The 23,999-nt window shown below is 46.4% G+C and overlaps 1 protein-coding gene across 1 annotated transcript in view; it reads right to left on the reverse strand.

The window, feature by feature from the left end:
* Positions 1-23,999, reverse strand: part of Bmp6 (bone morphogenetic protein 6) — a 144,807-nt gene that overhangs the window by 17,289 nt on the left and 103,519 nt on the right. The window contains exon 2 of the mRNA XM_041632711.1: positions 11,176-11,368. Coding sequence (XP_041488645.1) covers positions 11,176-11,368 — 193 coding nt within the window. The remainder of the gene's footprint in view (positions 1-11,175; positions 11,369-23,999) is intronic.

Raw genomic sequence — 23,999 nt, forward strand, 5'->3', positions numbered from 1 at the left:
GTCACGGTGCCCGGTCAGAAACAGCTGTGTTTGCCAAAACTCATTTTATTAGGGAAAAAATGTTCTTGATAAAGTAGAACTTATTTATTTAAAATAAGCAGATTCATAACACATGTCTTTGCCATGTACGGGTCTGGATTTAGTGGAAAGTGAAGACACAAACAAAATTCCAACACTGGTAAACTCATTCTAACAAGGAGATTCTAGTTTTTGAGCAGATTAAAGAAAAAAAACAATTGAAGAACATTTGACACTTGAGCTTTTCTTAATGTAAGGTACGTATTTAAATTTTTGCAACAAGAAAGACAGAAAGGGAACTATAAATTTGAAGATAAAGTGTTACAAACCAGGATGCACTGCTACACACACACACACATATACACACACAACATACATGCATGCAGGCATACACATGGGTTTGAGAGGCAATGCTGAATAAATACATGAATTGATCATTTCAGTTGAGTTTGTAGCACTTGGTTGTGCTAAGCTTTCACCTTGGTGACAACCATATTCTGAGAAGATGCTGAAATGCCAACAGAGATCCTTTCATCTTCATCCGGTACAAAGTGCTTTGCCATCAGAACAGAAACACAGAAAATACTAACGGTGTTGCCCTTGTGACTGTCCCAAGAACTCTTCAATATGTTAGCTCCTCACCAACACCCTAATATAGACACATGACCAGCACAGCACAGATTTGGCAAAAGTTGAAGTAGCTTGGTCACCATGGTCACACAGCCAATAGCACCTGGTCTTCCCCATCTTCTCTGTCATCTCCAGAGAAGACTGCATCAGACTGCAGAGCTTCAGGCTCAGTAGGCCCAGGTGGGTCTCAAGCAGGCGTACATTTGACAGGCTTGAGAGCGATGCAGACACTACTGGACTTGGAGAACACTCCACGAGGCAAGGCCCAGAGCATAGCCCCTGTTCATTCCGTATTCACTTCTCCCTTTGCCTGCTCCTAGACCTAAGTTTGGAGGCCACCTACTCTTTCTCCTTTCAGAAACAGTGCACATCAGATGGAAGCTGGGCCATAAGCTCAGTTGTATTATGGACTGGCTATCAAGTTAGACTGCTAAGAAGACTCACAGAGCGATCATGCCTAAAGTTTCAGTATTTGAGAAGATAGAGGAGGTGGGAAGGGAGTGGTGTATATCCAGGGCTTCTCAACATGCCTTCTACAGCTACTTAAACAAACCATTGATTCCATGGTCTAGAGTCTGTTCCAGCCTGCCTTAGTGGCAAACACAAAGAGAATGCAGAATCCTTATACCTTCAGAGGAAGAATACATCTTAATCTTACCTATTTTAATTCTCTGATCCTACATTTCTCTATCTTTGTCCCATGTAGGGTAACAAAACAGTTAAAATACGGTTAATTTGGTGGAGGGGGAGAAGTTTCATAAAATAATCCTAACCACTAATGCAGTCTGCCTCTCCCCATGTATGGAGATGCATGCAATCAAAAGCAATCAGCTCCTAGTAATGAATAATATATAAGGCGCAGTGCACAGAAACCTAAGCCCATTTTCCTACCTCATTCAAGCTGACCAAGTATGTAGGCAGTTCCCAAAGACTGCTGCTCTCTCTGACCGCACACACCCTGACTGCTCTTCAGCAGGAAACACCTCTGCATTCATCTGAGTATACGCGGTATTTTTATAATTTTAAATCTACACTGTGTTTTACAAACAGCTCATAGGATCTGGGGGGCGGGGGCTGGGGACATTCTCGAGCTTGAGCTTTGGTTTTGTATTTCCTCAGGTAGAGAGCATTCTGAGTAGAAGGGGCACATACTTAACCGGAGAAGCTAGCTGGTTTCATCACCCAAGCTGTAGGTCCCCCCCCCTTTTATTGCCCCCCTTCCAGGGGGAAAAGAACAAATATTGAAAGGGTTATTGCCTGCCTGAGGCCCACACTCAGTTGTGAAAGCTAGGTAGGAAAGGGAACATGGTGTGGCTGGGCACCGTGATAAATGCTTTTTCTCTCTCCAAACAGCAAAAGCAACTTCCCATCCTGATTCTCCCAAGGTTGCCCTTCTTTTCAGAAAAGAAACTGTCTCTGGTATCTGAAAAGGTTGAGTTCTGTCTTCGCTGAAAACCCAAGAGCATTTCGTAACAGCACCGTCTGCTCACGAGTAGAGCTGTACTAAAGAGATGCTTGTCCTGGATCCCAGATCTGGGCCAGTTCCTGGACTCCAGTCTTCTTGTAGATCTACGTTTGGTTCATAACACACGTATCAATATCTGTGGGGGATCCGTTTAGAGACTTTTGAACTAAAATGCTATTAAGATGTTGGTCTCCTAAGAAAATGTAGACTTTTGGTTTTGATGTGTCAAGCTAACCCCACCACCCAAAAAAAAGGAAGACATGGGCAAAAACTCAAGCCTGTTTGAAATCATCAGAGAGAAGGAAGCCGGGCACCACACGTGGGGTCACATTCAAGAGCCCCAAGTGGGGCAGGGTGGCAAGGCAAGGTGTTTGCTGCCTTTTTCATTTCAGAGCACTTGTGAATTCCTACAATTAATGAACCAAAGCAGAAAGCAGGAGGTTGGCATGCTATCACCAGCTAAAGATAAAAATGAGAGTTCAAATGTTAATAATGATGAAGATGATGATGGGTTGAAGGGAGAGAGGACATGAAGGAGGAAGGTCGCTAAGGAAACAGCCTTCTAGAAGTGAACATGTCAACGTGATCTCAAAGGTTTGGATTCAGTTTTCTTCCTCAAGTGCTGGCTGCCATGAACACCAATATTTTCATTTGAGATATTTGCCAAATATGAGGCTGTGTATACATGGGATGGGAAGCTGAGAAAACAATAGAGAGAAGCTGTTTGGAAGCTTCAGAGCAAAGGAGGATTTTTGGCAGTTTCACAATGCTGGGAGTTTAAAAAAAAAAGAGAGAGAGAGAGTTCCGAGCCCACCAAGGATGAGGGCCTCTGGGAAGGATCCTAGTCTCAGCTGAAACCCCCAGGGAGCTAAACTGCAAGAGGAGGGGAACCAGAAACAGATGAGTCCTGGGGAACCCAAAGCCCAGCTTCCTCTGGGACAAAAGGGCAAAATGATTGGCTTGCACTGCCTTGGACTTGCAGAAGAATGTTGAATTCAGTCTGCAAGAAGAAAGCAACAGTGTCTATAACTGTTTTTATTAGATTATACACAAAATTGAATAAACAAAAAAGTTGTCAGGCATGTCAGGAAATAAAATCAAATGGAAAAAACCAATCAAGGGACTAAAAAGATGATGGCAATAGACCCAGAGGTGATCCAGATACTAGATCAAGATGCAGTTTCTGAATCCAAGCTGTGTAACAGCAACAAATCACCAATTGAACTTATTCCAGGGTCTGAAACTGCCTTAATATTTGAAAACCACTTAATGTATGCACACTATAAAGGAGAAAAAAACACATACTCCTATCAAATCAGAATATATATACATATATATGTGTGTGTGTGTGTGTGTGTGTGTATACACATACACAAAATGTTACATCAATTCGGAACATTAAAACAAACAACTACTTTTAGGAAGTTTAGAGGATAATTTCCTTAGTCTACTTAGTTTGAACATCTATAGAAATATTCATAACAATCATTCTTAATAGTATGATAGCAAATCTCACTCGCCCCCCACCAAGGTTAGTGAATAAGTAGATGCCAGAATTGCATTAGACTTCCTAGCCAGCAAAATTTAAAAAAAGGCAGCAGCAAAAAAAAAAAAGAATTTTAAAGAAAGAAATAACATAGGTATTTACAGCTGATAGGGTTATACTCAGACATTTCAAAAGTATAAACAAAGAAATGATTAGCATCAACAGAAAACTCCAAGTTTCTGGATACAAGATCAATACACAAAAATCAATTGCAGTTCTACATGGGAGCACAAACCACATACACTACATCATATTACACTACCGTTTACAATAGCATGTAAACATTCAATGCCAGAATTGAAGAGATGACTCCATGGTTTGCTGTGAAACCATGGGGACCAGAGTTAGGTCCATGAGAACCCCAGTACTCATGTAACACGCTGAGCATGGTCACACATATCTCTGCAACCCCAGATCTTTTGTAGGATAAAGATGGGATAACTGGAGCTTGCCTGATGTTAGCTTTGCCAGAAATTGTGAGCTCTGGGTTCTGGGAGAGACCCTGCCTCAAAGGAATAAGGTAGAGAAAGAGAAGGACACCTGACACCCTTCTCTGGCCTCTACTCAACCCTCTCCATCCACATACTCACATTAGCACACATGTATGCATTCTCCCTCTCCCCTACCTCCCCCCCCATACACACATCTTAATGCTATTTTTACCAGGAAAAAAAATGTATTTTAAGTTCATTAATTCTTACTTTAAATGTCTTCCGAAGAAACCAGTTTGACAGAACATGGTAAAGAAAGGGGATCATACCCAAAGAGAATAAGCCATCCCTGCCAAACAATACGATTGTGAGACAGGGAGAATGTGGAAGGCCAGAACCAGCAGAGGTGAGGTGACTAACCCATGCATGGACCGGCTAGCCACACCTGGGAAAGGAAATTCTTTCTCAGAATTTCTGACTGGCACTCACAAGAATCTCTTGGACTTCCAGGAATGAAAAATTGACTGAATAAGAACTGCAGACAAAAAGTGGCAGAAAGGCCTCAAAATTGCCTAATTTACCTAACTATCTACTATAGTTTAAACACAATATACCTTTCACAGAGTCAAGTGTGAAGAGCTGATCCCCAGCTGATGCTGGTGTTTTGGGAGATTGTGGAACCTTATTTAAGAGATGAGGCCTGATTGCAGAAGTAGGTCTCTGGGATGGGCTTATGGGGCCCTGGTGTGCCCCTCAATACCATAGTCTCTCTCTGCTTCCTCATGAATGAAAATGTAACAGTCTGTGCCCCAATTCCTTCCACAGATAAAGCCACCATGCCTCCCTGGTCATGAACCTATGGACTAAAAGAAAATCCCATCTTCCCCAAGCTACTCTTTCCTGGCTAAATTTGGTCACCATGAAAAGTCTAACACAGATGTGATAGAAGTCCTGTGTGTGTGTGTGTGTGTGTGTGTGTGTGTGTGTGTGTGTGTGTACACCAATGTCCTACCATCCTGCTACTCTACGTGGGTATGGGAGGGCAAGGGGAACTCAGAGAGGCCTGAAAGTGCACTCCAAGTATGAAGACAGGTACTGTGCACATCCCACAGAAGATTGCAATGAAGAAGTAAACGAACAGGATGATCTGTGGGAGAGTGCAGATGGTGGCACACAAATTTATCCCATTCTTCTCTTTCTCTCACTTCCTCTACAAAACATGTGGATGGGCAGAGATGGGTCAAGAGAACAATTGAAGAATGGAAAGGCCGTCTGTATGAAGTCCTGAATTCTAACAGACATGCTCTACCACCAATGGGAACAGACCGGAGCATCCTTGTGACACCTGCATCTGAGCTCCAAAGATGGAGGTTGGGGCACGCTAACCTCTTCTGGGCATTTCTTGCTTGTCTGAGCTTAGAAATAACCCCCAAGTCATCAGGTGACTTTTAGGAAACACAACAAACCATATTTTCAGCATTAGTTAGCCTCGGCAAAACTCAAATATGCCATGCTTTCTTCTCTTAAAGGCGACCTTTTCCTCTCCTATTTGATGGAGCAGGGGAAACCTAACGACAGGATATGAAGGGCAGACCTTTTCCCAACTGCTAGTTCTATATAAAGAGCAAATTTAGCTCAGTATTACTGTAAGGATGTATTTGTTTGAAGTAGCAAATCTTGCTCTCACTTTAAATATATTTTCTATTAATTCTTTGAGAATTTCATACATGAATATTTTGGTGATTTGAATAAGTATGGCCCTCATAGGCTCATATATTTGAATGCTTAATCCCCAGTTTGGTGAACTCTTTGAGACAGATTAGAAGGACGAGAAGGTGTGGAGCATTGGAGGAAGTGTGTCACTGGGGTGGGGGTGGGCTTGAGGTTTCAAAAGCCCTCACCAGGCCCAATATCTCTCTGTCTGCTGCCTGTGGATCAGGATGTAGCTCTCAGCCTGCCTCCTACTATGCTTCCACCATGGCGGAAATGGATTAACCCTCTGAACCTATAAGCAAAGACCCAATTAAATGCTTTCTAAGAATTGCCTCGGTCATGGTGTCTCTTCACAGCTAGAGAACAGTAACACACATTCCATAAACTCATCTTAAAACATAAACATTCACAAACCCCTGACTTTTAAATTTTATTGTCATTTTGTGACACACAGGCATGTGCCTGTGTGCATGATGCATGTGTGGACCATGACATGTGTGTGCATGGTGCACGTGTTCACCATGACATGTGTGTGCATGATGCATGTGTTCACCATGACATGTGTGTGCATGATGCATGTGTGCACCATGATGTGCGTGCATGATGCATGTGTGCACCATGACATGTGTGTATGATGCATGAGTGCACCATGACTTGTGTATACATGATGCATGTGTGCACCATGACGTGTGTATACATGATGCATGTGTGCACCATGACATGTGTGTGCATGATGCATGAGTGCACCATATGTGTGTGCATGATGCATGTGTGCACCATGACATGTGTATACATGGTGCATGTGTGCAGCATGACATGTGTGTGCATGATGCATGTGTGCACCATGACATGTGTATACATGGTGCATGAGTGCACCACATGTGTATACATGATGCATGTGTGCACCACGACGTGTGTATGGTGATGAGAAGACGACTTTGTGGAGTTGCTTCTCTGTCTACCTTCATGTAGGTGCTGGGGATTGAACCTAGGTCACCAGGCGTGAATGTCAAGCACCTTTACCTACTGAACCATCTTGCTAGCCCACCACGGAGCAAATTTTAAAAGAAGTAATAGACATAGGGTATCCCGATACCTCGGACTTGGTTGCTCTCACTGTAACCTAAGGGTTGCTTCAGGTCTTTCCTTGACTTATATACGCTCCATCTCAATACGTGTTCTCAGGCTTTGGGTCAAGTACCCTGTTTCTGGAGTAAGCACCCTGTCCTTAAGAAGTCACTTGCTAGTGGTGTTGTAAACTTACCTGATCCAGTTACTTACAGAAACACATTTCTACAGCCAGTACTTGCCTTCTCAGGGGCTCTTGTCACCTCCCAATCAGCTCTTTATGTCAGGAGATGCAAGATGGCATTTCTTCTGCCTTTAGCTGAAGTTCTGAGTTAGCATTTAAAAACCCAACTCTCCTCCCTCGAGGAGGCCAACTAACTACTTTGTAGCACAAACATTTGTTACATTAAGTGAACACAGCAAATGCTACAAATTGCACTTCAGTGCAGATTAGATAAAAAAAAAAAAAAGTTTCCTTTCTGTTGAGAAAAGCCTGTTCAGCCAAGACACCCCAAGATGGTACAGATGGGGAGGTCAAACCAGCAGAAGGAGCCCTGCAGCTAAGTCTGGAGGCCTCTGGAAGAACATTTGGAAGTAGCAGGAAGCCTGGGCTCCTGGCCCACAGATAAGAACACCTCCCCCACTCAACCTGGAGGCCTTCAACAGCCTGAAAGTCTCCCAGCTTCCCTAGTCTTCTCCTAGGCACACAAATTAAACATACCCAACTGCCAAGCGCTCCCGTCCTATGAGACAAATCAACCTGAGAGTCATCCAAGGTTGGGACCATTCTAGTTTCTGCTTTCCAGACGCACTGCTAGCCCAAGGAAGGATGTCACCATCATCCCGAGCACGTGGCAGCTGCTCCTTTTTGGCCAGAGTTCAGGATACATTTCACAAAGCTCCTGCTAGCACTTTCTTTGAAATAAAAACTCTTTTGAAAGATTTCGCAGTCACTATACTGCTAGCCTAGTGTTTTTGTTAGGACTCTTCTTGTGAGAGAGGGAAAATCCTGCATTTCAAACAAACTTGAGCCCAACAAGTACCTTCAGGCTATTCTCACTAGAGAAGTGAAATGTAATATCCAGTTGGGCAGATTGAAAAGCCAACGGCTAAGACAGGGCCAAGGAGCCACTGAATGCCGGTTCTCTCCAGTGCATCAAAAGATGAATATCTAGCAAGGAGAGACTTTGTTTCCCCAAACAAGACGGCTCTTGTGAAGCTACCAGATTTATGTATTTATGAGGGAAAAGCAAACACCAAAATCTTCCTTGTTTTGAAATCCTGGTCCATTGTCTCCATACCCCAATGCCTTACTCTTTGTTTGACCGTCCCAACTAAGATGTGACATACAGCTTTAGTGTATCTATCCAGCACCAGTGCCTGGCATCTGCTGGTCCTTCTATTATTAGGTCTCAAACCTGGAACAAAGGGGTAACTGAGAGGCCTATTAACATATCAAAGGGGACGCTGGCCACCAGGTTCTTCCAGCATTCCTCAGTCCCTAACAGTCTTCCTTGGCTGACTGGTAAGGAACAGGGTACTTTCCTGTTCCTTACCCCACATTCTCCAGCTCAGGGACTAGGCTGGTTTCACTTCCTCCAGCTCCTCTGGCCCCTATATAACTCAGCCATGTTGGCTACACTAGTGTCTTGGCCCAGGTTGCCACTCATGGTCTGTGGCTCCTCTCTCGCCTCCCCACCCCCAACTCCTTAGCCTGGCCCAGTCTAACCATGAGTCTAACCATGTTCACCCTGGACTTTTCCAGATGCTGCTGCCTCTGGCTTTGCCCTCCCTAACCTTCACCTCAACCCACACCTAGGAGCAGTCATGTCTTCCTTTTGTTTCTTTTTTTTTTTTCCAGTCATCCAGTGCTGAAACCCAGGAATGGCACAAATGAATCCCCATCCCAGGAACGCATCCGTTCTGAACCAAGCTGCTGATGTATGTACGTACGGAGCATTTATTTGTTTCTCCTGGCTTTCGCCATCCACCAAATCTGACTCCAAATTCTAGATTCCAGTACTTAAGCTGTGGCCTCCCTCCACCTGCTACTCCTCAGCTACTTTGTTAAGTATGTCTCCCTGCCAAGGCACCCACCTGGGGACTCTCAGCTCTGGACCGCAACACCCATCTGGCTATCTATGGGGACATCTTTACTAGATGCTCACCCATCCCTTTCCCCCAAAACCTCAGTCTCTCACCTCCTCCTAGGAGCTACAGCCCCGGCTGCAGTCCAGCCTTGGGCCACCTGAGACCTTTGCTGTTATTCTTTTTTAAAGATCTAAGGATGGGAGAGGAAGGCCAGTTCCACGAGGAACAACAGTCCCACAAGGGATAGGGGCAGTTAACTTGAGGCCTTGGTGGGTCCCCGTAACAGGTGGAAGACTTCATGCAGAGAGAGTTTGGGCATAGAGTTTATTTAGTGAGTTATGGAGGGGGAAGAGGAGAAGGGGGTTAGAAGAGAGAAGCTGAGAGGCAAGCAGGGGAGAGACAGAGGAGGAGGGAGGCAGACAGAGCAGAAATCATCTCTTCAGGAAAGAGACAAAAGAGAGAAGAGACAGAGCCCAGGCTAGAGGAGGTGGGATTTCCAAGCGGAAGGGGAGGGAGTTAGAAGTAGGTGGGGCTTGTCTCTTAAAGGGACAGGGCACCCAGGTGACAAGCCAGCAAATTATAACATTTTCCTTGTCTCCTCCCCTAGGAGCCTCCTGCAGTCCCACAGCTTCTGCTCTTTGCTCCCTTCTAAAGTTTCCTTTCCCCACTCATAGCTGCCAGCTCTGTCTCCCCCTTAAGCCCTCTTCGGTCTCTCTCCTCCCTCAGGTGGAGTTCTGAGAGCCTGTTCTCTGTCAGCTCCCTCCTACACTCTTTCTCAAGTCCTTTTGGGAGCTTATAGAGATTCTCTCCAGCAGAGCTCCCAGGGAACAGACCTGAGAGGGCCTGAGCGCCAGACACTGTGTGCCTCCAAAGCTACAGCAGCCCTTCCCAGGGCTAGCTCCCCCGCTCCCACCACAGATCTGTATATCCAGAAGAAACCAGGGTCAATCTGGAATCTCTGGAACCTACTGGAAAGTCGACAGTCTTTCAAGGCAAATTAGATTTGGTTTCGGAAGCCAAAGGAGACTGTGGGGGTGCTATAATCCCAGGTCTCAGGAGGCAGAGGCCAGAAGACTGCCAGTTTGAGGGCAACCTGAGCTACGCTGCAACCCTGCTTCAGAAAAATGCCAAACTGAAGTGTCTTTGGGTCTGTGTGGGGTCTCCTCCCTTCTTTCGTGCTTATCTTTGCATTTACTTTTCCAGTTGCTCTAGGCATTATCCGGGGCTTAAGCTGCACCCCGTGTCACGTGACTCTCCACTTCCTGTATTCTGTTCTCACCTAGTGCTGTGCCAGACAAATCCCCGTCTGCTCAACACACTTCAGACCTATTGGTTTCCTTTCTGGGACTACAGGTTTGAATTAAAGCCTTACTAGCGTGTCCTCTGCCTGTCCATGCTCCTTCAGTTGCTGGCCAAGTTGTTCTTCATTGCTAGGCAACACCATGAATATACTTTATTGCAGATTTTTCCCCCTATAAAGCAGTCACTTGAACTCATTTTTAGCAAGGCATAGTAACATAGACATACTGAAAAAGTAATCTATCATTCCCTGTATCTAAATGGTAGTGTTTGAATACGCTTATTCAAAGTAAACATGTAAGTATACTATATACACAAATACATATTTGCAGTCACCTGACTTGCACTCACTTGTAAGCATTATTCTATAATTTAAATGTGTGCATTAATTTTAGCCACCCACATATCATCAAAACTGAGGATCAAACAATAGAAGGAAACAGTTTATCCCAATAAATCAATTAGCTGGTCATCAAGGATGTTTACTAAGTATTATTGACTTGCTTGGGGGAAAGACCCCTATTTTAAAAAAAAAAATCTACTTAGGGGCTGGAGAGGTGGCTCAGAGATTAAGAGCACTGGCTGTTCTTCCAGAGGTCCTGAGTTCAATTTCCAGCAACCACATGGTGGTTCACAACCATCTGTAATGAGATCTGGTGCCCTCTACTGGCCCTATATATAGGGATATATGTAGGCAGAATACTGTATACATAAGTAAATAAATCTTTATAAAAAAATCTACTTAGCAAGAAAACACCCTGCCGGGTAAACACTACCCTTCAGCACACCAGCCCTTCATGTTCAATAGCCCCTTGACCGCCAGACCACCTTCCAAAGACACCTGGGGTCACATGAGGAGAGAGGGTGAGAAGCAGGGAGCAGCCCCACCTTTGGGCTTCCTTGAGCCTTCATACCTGTGCTGGTGCTCCTGTAAGACTTGGTAAATGCTGATAAGAAAAGTTTGGTTTTTAAAACTCCCCACAACACAGTCCTTGTAGACGCGGAACTCTGCAGCCGTCACCGCCTCACCCTCGGGAATCTGGGATAAGTTGAACTTGAACTCTTTGTGGTGCCGCTGGCGTGGGGAGAACTCCTTGTCGCACTCCACTATAGGGTCAAACAAGAGAGAGTGATACACTGGTGTTACTTGACCTGGTGCCACGGGCTCATCTCACGACCGCTCCCCAGTTTCACTTCACAGATTACCAGTGACCAGCGGTGGATTCACGAGACCAAGGGGCTGAAGGGAACGCTGGCTGAACTGCCAGGCAGGTTGAGATTGAAATCCTCCCTTCTGCCCGAGATGAAGCAACATCTTTGTACCGCGTTCAGTTTGAATACAGGAGTTTCAAGAGTCAAACAAAGGATTGGCATGAGGTCAAGTTACTTAAAGACTCTTGGTTGCGGGTTCCCTCATCAGCACACCAAAGAATACGGCTGTGCAGAAAGGCGTGAGAACGAATGAATTATCAAAGAAGAACTTGCCACCCACTACACCTGCCTAAGAGTTGTTGGTCCCCAAAACAATACGGGTTAGCAGCCAATGCAATTGGTTGCCCACCAGAACAAGATGCTGAGGCCTTGGTGGTGGATATGCCACGCACTCTCCCTGCAGAACATGAGAATCAAGAGGGAACTGAGATAAAGGCCCCCTTCCTGCCTGGGAGGTCTCCTAGTGCTGGACGGTGCTCTGTGGTTAGGGGACCAGAGTCTGAACCATCCTCCTCAGTGGTGGGCCCTGACTGCCCGCATCTATACCTAGAGAAGTGCCCGCTGGTGGGGGAGTGGCATAGCTCTTATGACAGTAGCCAGTCGCTTCCTGCAGTCCATGCCACAGGATGGCACTCACATCTGGTGCTGTAAAGCTGACCAAAAACCTATGACTGGGGAGGTCATGGGTCCTAGTGGAAGGCTATTGCTCTTTCATAAATAAATATGATATGCCTGTCAAATTACCTTCTAAATATTCACCCTTATTCCCCTAGGTCAGTGCTGATGTCAGCTTCGGGAAAAAAGGCTTCAGTTTGTCATGGACAGTGGGAACTACAGAGACTCAGGTCTGCTCCAAGGTTGGTGAATAAGTGACTACTGAGTGCCCAAAGTAAGTGGGACATCTGTGTCCGTCACCAGATCCAAGGCTTGGGGAGTACTGAAGAGAAGGCAGAGCCCAAGGGTGGGGGGGAATGGTTTAGAACGCTGTCTCCTGGGCACGGCATGTGGGCTGCACGCATGAACTCATGGCAGTGTGACAGCCTGCAAATGGCCCACGTAAGACTTGGCCTGGTCATGGAAGGTGTAGAGACTTATAAACTGCCACCCCCCACACAACACCCTGACAATCTACATGCTATTGGCAGTTGCTGGAGGAGGGGGAGACATTATCTTCTGTGGTGTAGCCATTGGTGAGGTGCCTCTGCTCCTATAAACAACCTGCTACTATGTTTGACGGTTCACTGGGTGACAAGGGACAGGAAAGCAGAGCTGCTGGAAAGGAAGAGGGGGAGCAAAAGAGGGACACGAAGATAGTGAGGGGCTATGATCAGAGTATAGGAGAGGTCATCAGGAAATCCATCATTACGGATATTAATATTTGCCTATGACTTCCTGACCCTTCTAGCCTTTTCCTCCATGTTGCTTTTCCCTCCCCAGTTTTGTTCATGTGTCACCATCTGTAGATGACATGAAAAGGGGCACCCTGAGCTAAACTTGGGAGCTAGGCCATGCATGGAGGACAGGCAGTGCCTCTCCCCTCTTCCCGCTACAGAGGTCTCCACATTTTGCTTGCCTTTCTATGACGATATTTGTAGAACATTAATTTGCTATTTGACAACTCCATACATGTAAATAATACATTCTTACTCCCACCCCACCCTCTCATCTCCCTTCCACCTATGTCAACACGTCTAAATCCCTTTTCATGTCTTTTTGTCTAGGGATCTACTGAGTTTAACCGGGGCCACCTGTTAGACTGTCTAGAACTATCCTATCCACTGAAGCCGAGTGTCAGTGGACTTTTGTTGAGGAGTCTAGGGTAAAGTCTCATCGAAGATGGTCAGATAGCAGAAGAGGGTGTGAGATTCTCTGAAACTATGGTACAGTCATCTACACAGGCAAAACACTCAGACATTTAAAAAATAATTTTTAAAAGATTTAAGTAAATAAAAATCTATTGGTGGGAAGATTTCATTGAAAATGACACCGACCAGATCTACAAGAGACTTCAAGAAGTGACAGATGGTTGTAAGCCACCACATGAATGCTGGAAATTGACCCTGGATCCTCTGCAAGAGAAGCCAGAGGCCTTAACAGCTTCATCTCCCCTTTTCAGTCCTTTAGAAAAAAGCAGAGAGTAGATGATGCTGTGTCCCCAGTGCGATGGCAGCTTTGCTAGTCAGTGACTGAGGATGAAAAGCAAGATTGTTGAAGAGTTCACACAAGGACGGCCACACAGAAGACGGATCACCTTTCTTTAAAGCTGATCTGCCTCCTAAAATTTGATATGTTATCATTGTCGGTTAAAGAGGAATTAAATCTGATTTCTCAAAGAGATTTTCTTGAAAAAGAAAAGCCACACATCCTTTCTATAGGACCATTTAGATACTAATTTAATATAGATAAATGGAAATGAGTTTCTTAAAGATTCCTTAGAGAGCACACACAAAAATTCTCCAAAGAATCCCTTCCATCTCTTACTATGAATAGAAAAGAATTGCATGCATAAAATGAAATACGAGAAAGTAAGACATTTCCATTTGCAAGAAGTAGCAGGACCAACTATGTGCAATGAATGGGAAGTGTGGCAATCAGTCCTTGCTGAGGACCACCATGTCCAACAAGCCACCTCCAGCTGTATTTGTCACCTGCTCTTGCCTGTGCACTCTGGCACTGGTGAAGCTGAAGCTATGCCTACCTACGCTGCTGCAGGCCCTGAGCTTCCTCACATGCCTGTGGGGGGGAAAGACAGCTGCTGTGTAAGATGTCTCATAGCCTGAAACCTCCCTGCTAGGAGGAAGTCCAGACCAGGGCAGAAGGACATGGAAGTGTGAGAGGGGAAGAGAGGAGTAGAAATAACGGGGGGGGGGGGGGAGGACAACTGTCCAACCATATCACGTTAATTATTTTTAGCTTTGAGGTTTCTTTAAAGATGTATTTGTTTAGAGAGAGAGAGAGGGAGGGAGTGTGTGTGAAAACATGTGCAAAATGTGTATGCAGTACCAGAGGTAGCCAGAAGAGGGAACCCTATCTCCTGGGACTGAAGTTAAAGGTGGCTGTGAGCCATCTAATGTGCGTGCTAGGTATTGAAGATGGGTCCTCTACAAGAGCAGCAAATGATTTAAGTGCTGACCCATCTCTTTAGCTAAAGCTTTTTGTTTTGGGTTTTCTGCTGTTTTGTCGTGTTTTGTTTTGTTTTTGAGACAGGGGTTCTCTGTGTGGCTTTGGAGCCTGTCCTGGTACTAGCTCTGTAGACTAGGTTAGGCTTGAACACACAGAGATCTGCCTGCCTCTGCCTCCCAAATGCTGGAATTTAAGGCATGCACCACCGCCACCTGGCAGGTTTTTGTGATTTGAAACAAGGTCTCATGCATCTCAAGACAATCTCAAACCTGCCATGTAGACTAGGCTGGATTTGAATGACTGATCCATCTGCCTCCACCAGGACTAGGGTTTTAGGCATGAAATCATGCCTAGTTGAGGAAGCCATCTTAGACATCTAGTTCATGGGGCTTTGGAACAGTCCAAGCACAGCCACTAGCTGACATGAGAAACCCAGTGACTTCAAAGGACTGAAAAGTCACACTGCACTGCTGTTTCTAGCCACTACATTCCTGGAGATTTGTGTGACAGGCAACTGATATAAGAAAAGGAAAATGGACAGAAGAGGCTAAGAAAGGAAGGAGGAAGGGACATAGGATCATGCTAGGAAGAGAGCAATTGCATGTAATTCTTAAGGCAGAAGACTGCCCAACACTGGGAGACAATGTGCGGGGCTGAGGAAGAATCCTGATAGAGGCAGGTAGGGTTCATCTTTAATCAGGAGGAATTGACTAGAGGACCCCAAATTTAAGAACAGCATGGAGAGAGATGGCTCAGTTGACAAGTGCTTGCCAGGCAAGCTGGGGGACTTGAGTCTGGTCCCCAGGACCCACACATTAGGTGAGGTGGTGTGTATCTATGCGATCCTGGCACGAGTGGGAATGGGATGGATTCCTGAGGCCTGCAGGTCAGCCTGTTTAGCCAAATAAGTGAGTGCCGGGGACAGCGAGAGACCCTGCCTAAAAAAAAAAATAAATAAATAAAATAAAATAAGGTGGAAAACAGTGGAGGGGAACACCTAAAGTTGATCTCTGGTCTCCATATACATCCACCCACACATGCAGACATCCACACACAGTGTAAGCTACATGCTTAGCTCACAAAAGAAGAGGAAAAAAAGGGTAAAGAATCTGGCAAATTCTCAAAGACATAAAAAGATGCTAGACACGAGAAAGCATTACTTTGTTACAGTGTGAATTACAACCCCTGCCTTCCAGGGACATTTTCCCTTCTAAGACAACGCGGAACATTCTTTTATCCTCTTTGGAGGAGAGTCAGTCTCTACAGCCCTGAGAGCCTCTGCATCTCTCACGCACCGCTGGGTGAGAGATGTCTACCTTCCTCTCTTCCTCCCTGGACGCAGAGCTATCATCACTGAAGTTGCTTTCTCACACCACAGGGTGAGGGCCGATGGCTCACAGCAACATACGACATAAATACACTTAGGTTACATGCCACTAGGTGTACCCGAAGACCATATAATGGTACAGCTTGAATGTCTGGTGTCCTCTTGGGTTCACGTGTTTTAAGACACAGTCTCCAGCTGACAGCACTGTTTTAGAAGGATGCACAGCCTTTAGGAGGTGGAGCCTCAATGGAGGAAGTGGGTCTCCAGGGTTGGACTTTATAAAGTTTCTTAGCCTGGTCCTACTTCTGGTCTAATTCCTGCTTTCTGACTGTGGATGTGAAGTCACTAGTAGCTTCAGGTTCTGGCTGCCACCCTGCCACCGAGCCATCGCGCATTCCTGCTGCCGTGATGTCTCTGCCACCATGAACTGTATCCTGTCTTAATCCTCGAGCCAAAATAAACCCTTTCTTAAGTTGCAATGTGAAATCTCAGCTTCCCTTTCTTTTTTTCCCCTTATTTGATGCTGACTGTACGGTAGAACATCAGTTGAGTGGGGATAACATTTCCCGAGATCAGGTGAGACCACTCTTCAGTATAGCCAGACATCGGGTAATGGATGCAATAAATGCTGTGACATCCATAGGCGGTTATTTGAGAATCCAGCCCTCTGTGTTCAGAATGGGCCCTTGCTGAGTCCCTAGGTAGTGCCAATTAATACCTCCTGCAATTTAGCTTTGTCTTTCAGGACAGAATACTGTGCCCAGAAGGGGGCTTGTGGAGTCACATTCTCCTCCAGTAAAATGCTGCTGCTTTCTCCCGGGCAGTACTTCCAAGAATTTTTACTTCAAGGACCAGTTAAAGCCCTTTTTAAGCAGTAATAACCTTGTACGAGGTCACCTACTCTCTCTCTCTGTGTCCTTTGTAAGGTCGGTGAAAAAAAAAAAAACAAAAAAACAAGGCACTGCGCTCTCTCGCCTTTGTTTTAACCCTCAATCAAACAGAGAGAACGCGACTGAAAACTGGAATTCCACCCTTTAAATGGAACAAATTTGGTTCCCAGGACTCACTTTAATCTCTCTGTTTGTCTCAGATTCTACCTGCTTAGATTTCAGACCGACCCCGGATCATCATTACCCTAAGGACAGAAATGACAGATTTAATGACGGTGCAGCTCGGGGAGACAGGCACGGAAGCAGGGCAAGAAACACCACCTTAAACCTAGAACTTGACCAGCGCCACTGCACTCCTGCCTGGTCCATTCCCACCTCTGCCCCATAGAGCCTCTTACATGAACCGTGTACCTATCATGCCTTGCCTCCTAAAAGATGAACACTTCTATTACTTATATGTGAATCACTGTGATTCAAAGGGTTTTATGTTTTTCTTTCATAGGGTTTTGTGTTTTTCTTTTTCCCTTGATGTTTTTCTTTTCCGCTTAGAGGCTGGGTGGAAACTGAGCAGGCACTTAGGAACACAGGACAGGCATGTTCCCAGGGAGAGGGCAGATGGTTCCTGCAGATGTCCAGCTGCTTGTCAGCTGAGAAACAGGGCTGCAGATCCCCAGGTGGCCATAGCTATTCTGCAGGTCCTGTTGAGTGTCCCATCTCCCTTCTTCACCCTTACTTTGGGTGGATCTATTAAAAACATGGAGATTACTTACAAGAGCTGGCACAGATGTGGAGAAAGTGGAACTCTTGTGTGTCACAGATGGTATGGCTGCTGTACAGAAAGTATGATAATTCAGTATGCTCATTGTGGACTTTCAATGGGACCAGTCACTGTCTTGCGGGATATGTCACAGCCATGCCATAGAAGTGGTGTTCCTAACAGTCCAAAGCCAAAAAAGCAAGGCAAGTGTCCATTGATGAACAAAACATGGTGTGAACCCACAATAAAATATTCTTTAGCTTTCCAAGGTAAGAATGTTCTCACAGACACCACAGTATAGATGAAATCTTAAGGCATTGTGCTATGTGAAATAAGCCAGACACAAATGGATACATAGTGTATAGTTACATTTATATGATAGCCTAGTTCAAAGAGAGAGAAAGTAGAAGGCTGTTACCAGGAGTGGAGGGAAGGGAAATTGGAAGTTAGTGGTCAGTGAGTAGAATTGTAGTTTGGAAGATGAAAATGTTCTGGAGATGACTACAGAGCAATAGGAATATACTTGATACTGTAGAACTGCACACCCAAAGGCTGTGGAATATTCCTTTACACTGTGTCAATACATGTCTCTGTGACTGGTTTAATAAAGAATCTGGCTGGCCAATAGCTGGTCAGGATAACGTTAGGTTGGAGAACCAAGATTAAGGACACTGGGAAGAAGGGCAGAGTGAGAGGAGTCACAGCTGGATGAAAAGGAAACAGGACACACAGGAGAGGGAAAAGTCATGTGCCTCAGGGCAGCACAAAGATGAACAGAAATGGGTTAATTTAAGCTGTAAGAGCTAGTTAGTAATAAGCCTGAGCTATCAACAGAGCATTTATAATTAATAGTAAGCCTCCTGTGGTTATTTGACAGTAACTGCTGAGACACAGAAAAACTCTGCCCACAAAAGGCTTTTGGATTGTGGGGCTCAGAAGATGGCTTATTCCTTAAGAGTGCTTGCTGCTCTTGCAGAGGACCTGGGTTTGATTCCTGGCTCTCCCAAGGCGGATCACAAGTACCTGTAATTCCAGTTCTGGGGAAAGTGATGCCATCTTCTGGCCTCTGCAGATATCAAGCATGCATATGGTGCATACATACATACATACATATATACATACACATACATACATACATGCACTCAAACACTTAAACACACAAAAAATAAAATTGGACACATCTTTAAAAATGACAAATTTAGGCTACTCATATGTTTAACCACAATAAAAATAGCCTACTAAAAATAAACACTATGTCTATCACATGATCAGATCAGACCCAGCTAAATTAAAACATTCTTTACTCTCTCTTTGGATAACCAACCTGTCAAATTTTCTCAGACATTTCAAAAAATGATTTTTCTCTATTTGGCTTAATGGAATTGGGCTCTCAGTTGAGCTCTTCCTTTCCATTTCATTGTTTTGTCTCTTGATTCATTTTTAAAAGCTCATTAGTCAGACATACGAAAAATTCCATTAACCTAATTTTAAAAAAATAGAGCTAGCAACATGAATGACAACATGAGAACCACGCCCTTTCAAACAGTGCGGATGAGTCTCCTTTTCAGTGCTGCTTTAGAAGCTAGGTCAGGGATGTATGAAGAACAGTGGAGTTAGAGACATGCTCCACATTGCTGGGTCTAATGCAGAGCCCAGGCTGGCCTCAAGCTCAGGCTAGGGATCCCCTGCCTCCACCCCCTGAGTGCTGGGATCCTAAGTGTAGTCCACCACACCCAGCTTTGTTTGGAATTTCTGCAGTGTGTTCAAGAGAGGCCTGGATACTCTCTCCCATAGAGTATGCTCTTGGATTTTGCCAGGGATGATTGCTCTCTTCCTAATAATCGATCTATGTCTCAGAGGTCTAGCAGCTTATCTACAGACCATGTCATTCTGATCATGTTTTTGAGGGAAGGTTTGTGTGTGCATGCCTGATTGTGTATGTGTGTAGGTACCTGTATGCATGCGTGTGAAGGCCAGAGGGCAATCTTGGGTGTCACACCTCAGGAGCTGACTGCCTTGGTTTTTTTGTTTTGTTTGCTTGTTTTTAGTTATGGTCTTTCAACAAGACCTGGTGCTCACTGATAAGCCCACTGTCTTAAAAAAAAAAAAAGAATTTCAGAACTGTTATTCATTCCCAATTTCCCCTTCTTCATTGGGCCTAATTAAGTGTTATTTTTCTTCTCACTGTTGCTTAATTGGGTTATTAAAAGGTAGTTCAATATGGATATTTTTCTAAAAGGCATCTATGTCTGAATTATATCTACTTAAGTTGTCTGTCTAGAGAGGGGCTGGGAAGAAATCCCAGTTGGTTTTGTGCTTGCTATGCAAGTCCAAGAACCTGAACTTGCTCCTCAGCTCCACACATGAGGCCCTGTGCTAGATGCGTCTCTCATTCCCTTGTTACTATTCTCACAGTCTTGGCCTGGTCTCTGCTAGGCACGGAAACATGTGTCTACAAATCTCAGGGCAAGGGCAATAGAGGCATTTCTGGGGCTCACTGGCCAGCCAGCCTACGGGCATTAGAAAGATCCAGGCCAGTGGCAGGCCAATCTCATAAAACAAAGAACGACTCCCAAGGTTGTACTCCAGCCCCCACAGATCTACCCGTCCCCACACCCTCACACCACCTTGCTGCCCCCCCACATATGCACCTATACATGTAAAAATGGTTTAGAAAAATATAAAGATAACACCTATTTCAACTGAAAAACTCAGAGAGAAAAGGAAATGAGAATGAGGGGAAAGAAGAAAAAAAATTTGTTTAATGTACAATCACACACGGTACTCCATCACTAACTGGATTGGGGTCCTGGGAACCGAACACGGGGCCTCGTGCATACAAGGTAAGAATTCTACTGACTGAGTCATATACCAAGTCATTACTAAAAAGAAAAAAAAAAACCAACCATTTTCACGCCCAAATGTAGGTATTAATGTCATTTAGGTCAGGAACATTGTCGGTAGCTTCATATTTATGTCTCACTAGGGAAATAGCAGATCTCAGCTGGCATCAGGGAGCACATTTGGCACTTACCAAACACAGATCAGGAAGTCTCGGGGCACCACTGATACTAAGTGACTACATTTTTTTTTTGCCCACTTACAAGGACTAGATAAAGCAACCAGGCCACATTTAGTACAATTCAATATGTATAGCGTGCACTTTTGTATTCCACAAGTGATAAAAAAAATCACATATTTGCTCAAAGCTGAACAACCTAAGAAGAAAAGCAGATTCTCTCCCAGCCCCCTCACTTCCACAGCAGAGCAAGGCTGGGCAGCCAGAGCGTCCTCTGTGAGGGAGGGAGGCGGTTAAGCCTGGACTCTGAGCTCAGGGAGCAAGCTCAGGCCTTGCAGAGTGCTTCTCTTTCCTCTCCCTGGGGTTACCCAGCAGCACATGCACCAGTAGATCCCCATTTCCCATCACTTCTCAAAACATCTATCAGAGTTACACCTCTGCTTCATTCTCTGTATCGTCTCCTTGGAAACGACAGCTAGACACACGGCAGACTCTGACATTTCTCATCTCTTAGTTCCTTTTTTTTTAAAATCTTGTTGATGAAGTCTATTTACAAACTCATCAATACTCCCTTGTGTTGTTTAATATAATACATTATTTTTCATTTCTAATAACTCCAGTTGTCATTATTGTTGGGTTTGTCCAGTCCTTTTCAATTGTCCTGTGGTGCTATCTTCTCTTTCCATGCAGTTCCCATGGTTTCAGTCTAACCCGGGTTTAGTCTCCAAATTCCCCAGGACAGCTGACCAGCTACTCCTCTCTGATGCTCTTGACTTTGGTAGTGTGCCTCCTTGTGTGTTTGGGGGTTTGGGGTTTTCAAGTTTTGGGTTAGAAATTCACTGTGAATATTTAAATTGATGCTTCTGTTGTTCCTCACAAAATGCAGTTTTCCATTAGGAACCATTTTATTGCCCAGGAGTCCCAGAATGCTGTGTGACCCTCAGCAATAGCTCCAGGCTTTGTTTTGAGCCCAAGCTGGTCTCAGGCTTTGCAGCAGTGGAAACCTGGGCTTTCTGTGTATTTGCTCCTGGGAACCAAGCCTGGTCCTCCTGCCACTGGGGAGCAGCCCTGAGCCCCTTGCTTTTCTTTATCTTGGATCTGACAGCATGTCAGCAGGGGGCCCACAGACTGCCCTAAAAACTTCCACATTTTGAAGTCTTATCTTTTATGTTTGGAAAACAACCTTTGGGATGCATCCCTCTCAAATCTCAAGGATGTTGCAAAAACAGCTTAATGTCTGAAGTGTTTACAAAGTAGTACCACAGCCATGATTATCTTGTCTGTCCTTAGAACAGTCCCTGAATGTAGGCAAAGCAAATACTAGCTACCACTGCCATAAAATCAACAGGAATCTAAGGTCAAAGGCTACTAACATTTACTATTTCAACTGTTCTTTTTATGCTCATCCTTCCAGTGTCTCCCATCCCTCCCCACTGTCCTCCATCCCTCCCCACTGTCCTCCATCCCTCCCCACTGTCTCGCCATCCCTCCCCACTGTCTCGCCATCCCTCCCCACTGTCTCGCCATCCCACCCCACTGTCTCGCCATCCCACCCCACTGTCTCCCCATCCCTCCCCACTGTCTCCCCATCCCTCCCCACTGTCTCCCCATCCCTCCCCACTGTCTCCCCATCCCTCCCCACTGTCTCCCCATCCCTCCCCACTGTCTCCCCATCCCTCCCCACTGTATCCCCATCCCTCCCCACTGTCTCCCCATCCCTCCCCACTGTCTCCCCATCCCTCCCCACTGTCTCCCCATCCCTCCCCACTGTCCTCCATCCCTCCCCACTGTCCTCCATCCCTCCCCACTGTCTCGCCATCCCTCCCCACTGTCTCGCCATCCCTCCCCACTGTCTCCCCATCCCACCCCACTGTCTCCCCATCCCTCCCCACTGTCTCCCCATCCCTCCCCACTGTCCTCCATCCCTCCCCACTGTCCTCCATCCCTCCCCACTGTCTCGCCATCCCTCCCCACTGTCTCGCCATCCCTCCCCACTGTCTCGCCATCCCACCCCACTGTCTCGCCATCCCACCCCACTGTCTCCCCATCCCTCCCCACTGTCTCCCCATCCCTCCCCACTGTCTCCCCATCCCTCCCCACTGTCTCCCCATCCCTCCCCACTGTCTCCCCATCCCTCCCCACTGTCTCCCCATCCCTCCCCACTGTATCCCCATCCCTCCCCACTGTCTCCCCATCCCTCCCCACTGTCTCCCCATCCCTCCCCACTGTATCCCCATCCCTCCCCACTGTCCTCCATCCCTCCCCACTGTCCTCCATCCCTCCCCACTGTCTCGCCATCCCTCCCCACTGTCTCGCCATCCCTCCCCACTGTCTCGCCATCCCTCCCCACTGTCTCCCCATCCCTCCCCACTGTCTCCCCATCCCTCCCCGCTGTCTCCCCATCCCTCCCCGCTGTCTCCCCATCCCTCCCCGCTGTCTCCCCATCCCTCCCCCACTGTCCTCCATCCCTCCCCACTGTCCTCCATCCCTCCCCACTGTCCTCCATCCCTCCCCACTGTCTCGCCATCCCTCCCCACTGTCTCGCCATCCCTCCCCACTGTCTCGCCATCCCTCCCCACTGTCTCGCCATCCCTCCCCACTGTCTCGCCATCCCTCCCCACTGTCTCGCCATCCCTCCCCACTGTCTCGCCATCCCTCCCCACTGTCTCCCCATCCCTCCCCACTGTATCCCCATCCCTCCCCACTGTATCCCCATCCCTCCCCACTGTCCTCCATCCCTCCCCACTGTCCTCCATCCCTCCCCACTGTCCTCCATCCCTCCCCACTGTCCTCCATCCCTCCCACTGTCTCCCCATCCCTCCCCACTGTCTCCCCATCCCTCCCCACTGTCTCCCCATCCCTCCCCACTGTCTCCCCATCCCTCCCCACTGTCTCCCCATCCCTCCCCACTGTCTCCCCATCCCTCCCCACTGTCTCCCCATCCCTCCCCACTGTCTCTCCATCCTCCCCACTGTCTCCCATCCCTCCCCACTGTCTCTCCATCCTCCCCACTGTCTCTCATCTCTCATCCCTCCCCACTGTCCCTCCATCCCTCCCCACTGTCCCTCCATCCCTCCCCACTGTCCCTCCATCCCTCCCCACTGTCTCGCCATCCCTCCCCACTGTCTCTCCATCCCTCCCCACTATCTCCATCCCTCCCCACTGTCTCTCATCCCTCCCCACTGTCTCTCATCCCTCCCCACTGTCTCTCATCCCTCCCCACTGTCTCTCATCCCTCCCCAATATCTTCCTCCATTCTGCTGTCCTTCCTAAAAGAGTATGTTTTATTCCCAGGTACCTTTATTCCCCCAGTCCCCTCCATACCAGCTCAGCCCCAAAAGGTCCCATCATCCCCCAGTAGAGCTAGAAGCCGACAACCAAGCCCTAGCAAAAGACTTCTTTTAGAACTT

The sequence above is a fragment of the Microtus oregoni genome, unplaced genomic scaffold (genome assembly GCF_018167655.1).
Source record: "Microtus oregoni isolate MIOR12 unplaced genomic scaffold, Mior012 000042F_ref0000377, whole genome shotgun sequence".
NCBI lineage: Eukaryota > Metazoa > Chordata > Mammalia > Rodentia > Cricetidae > Microtus > Microtus oregoni.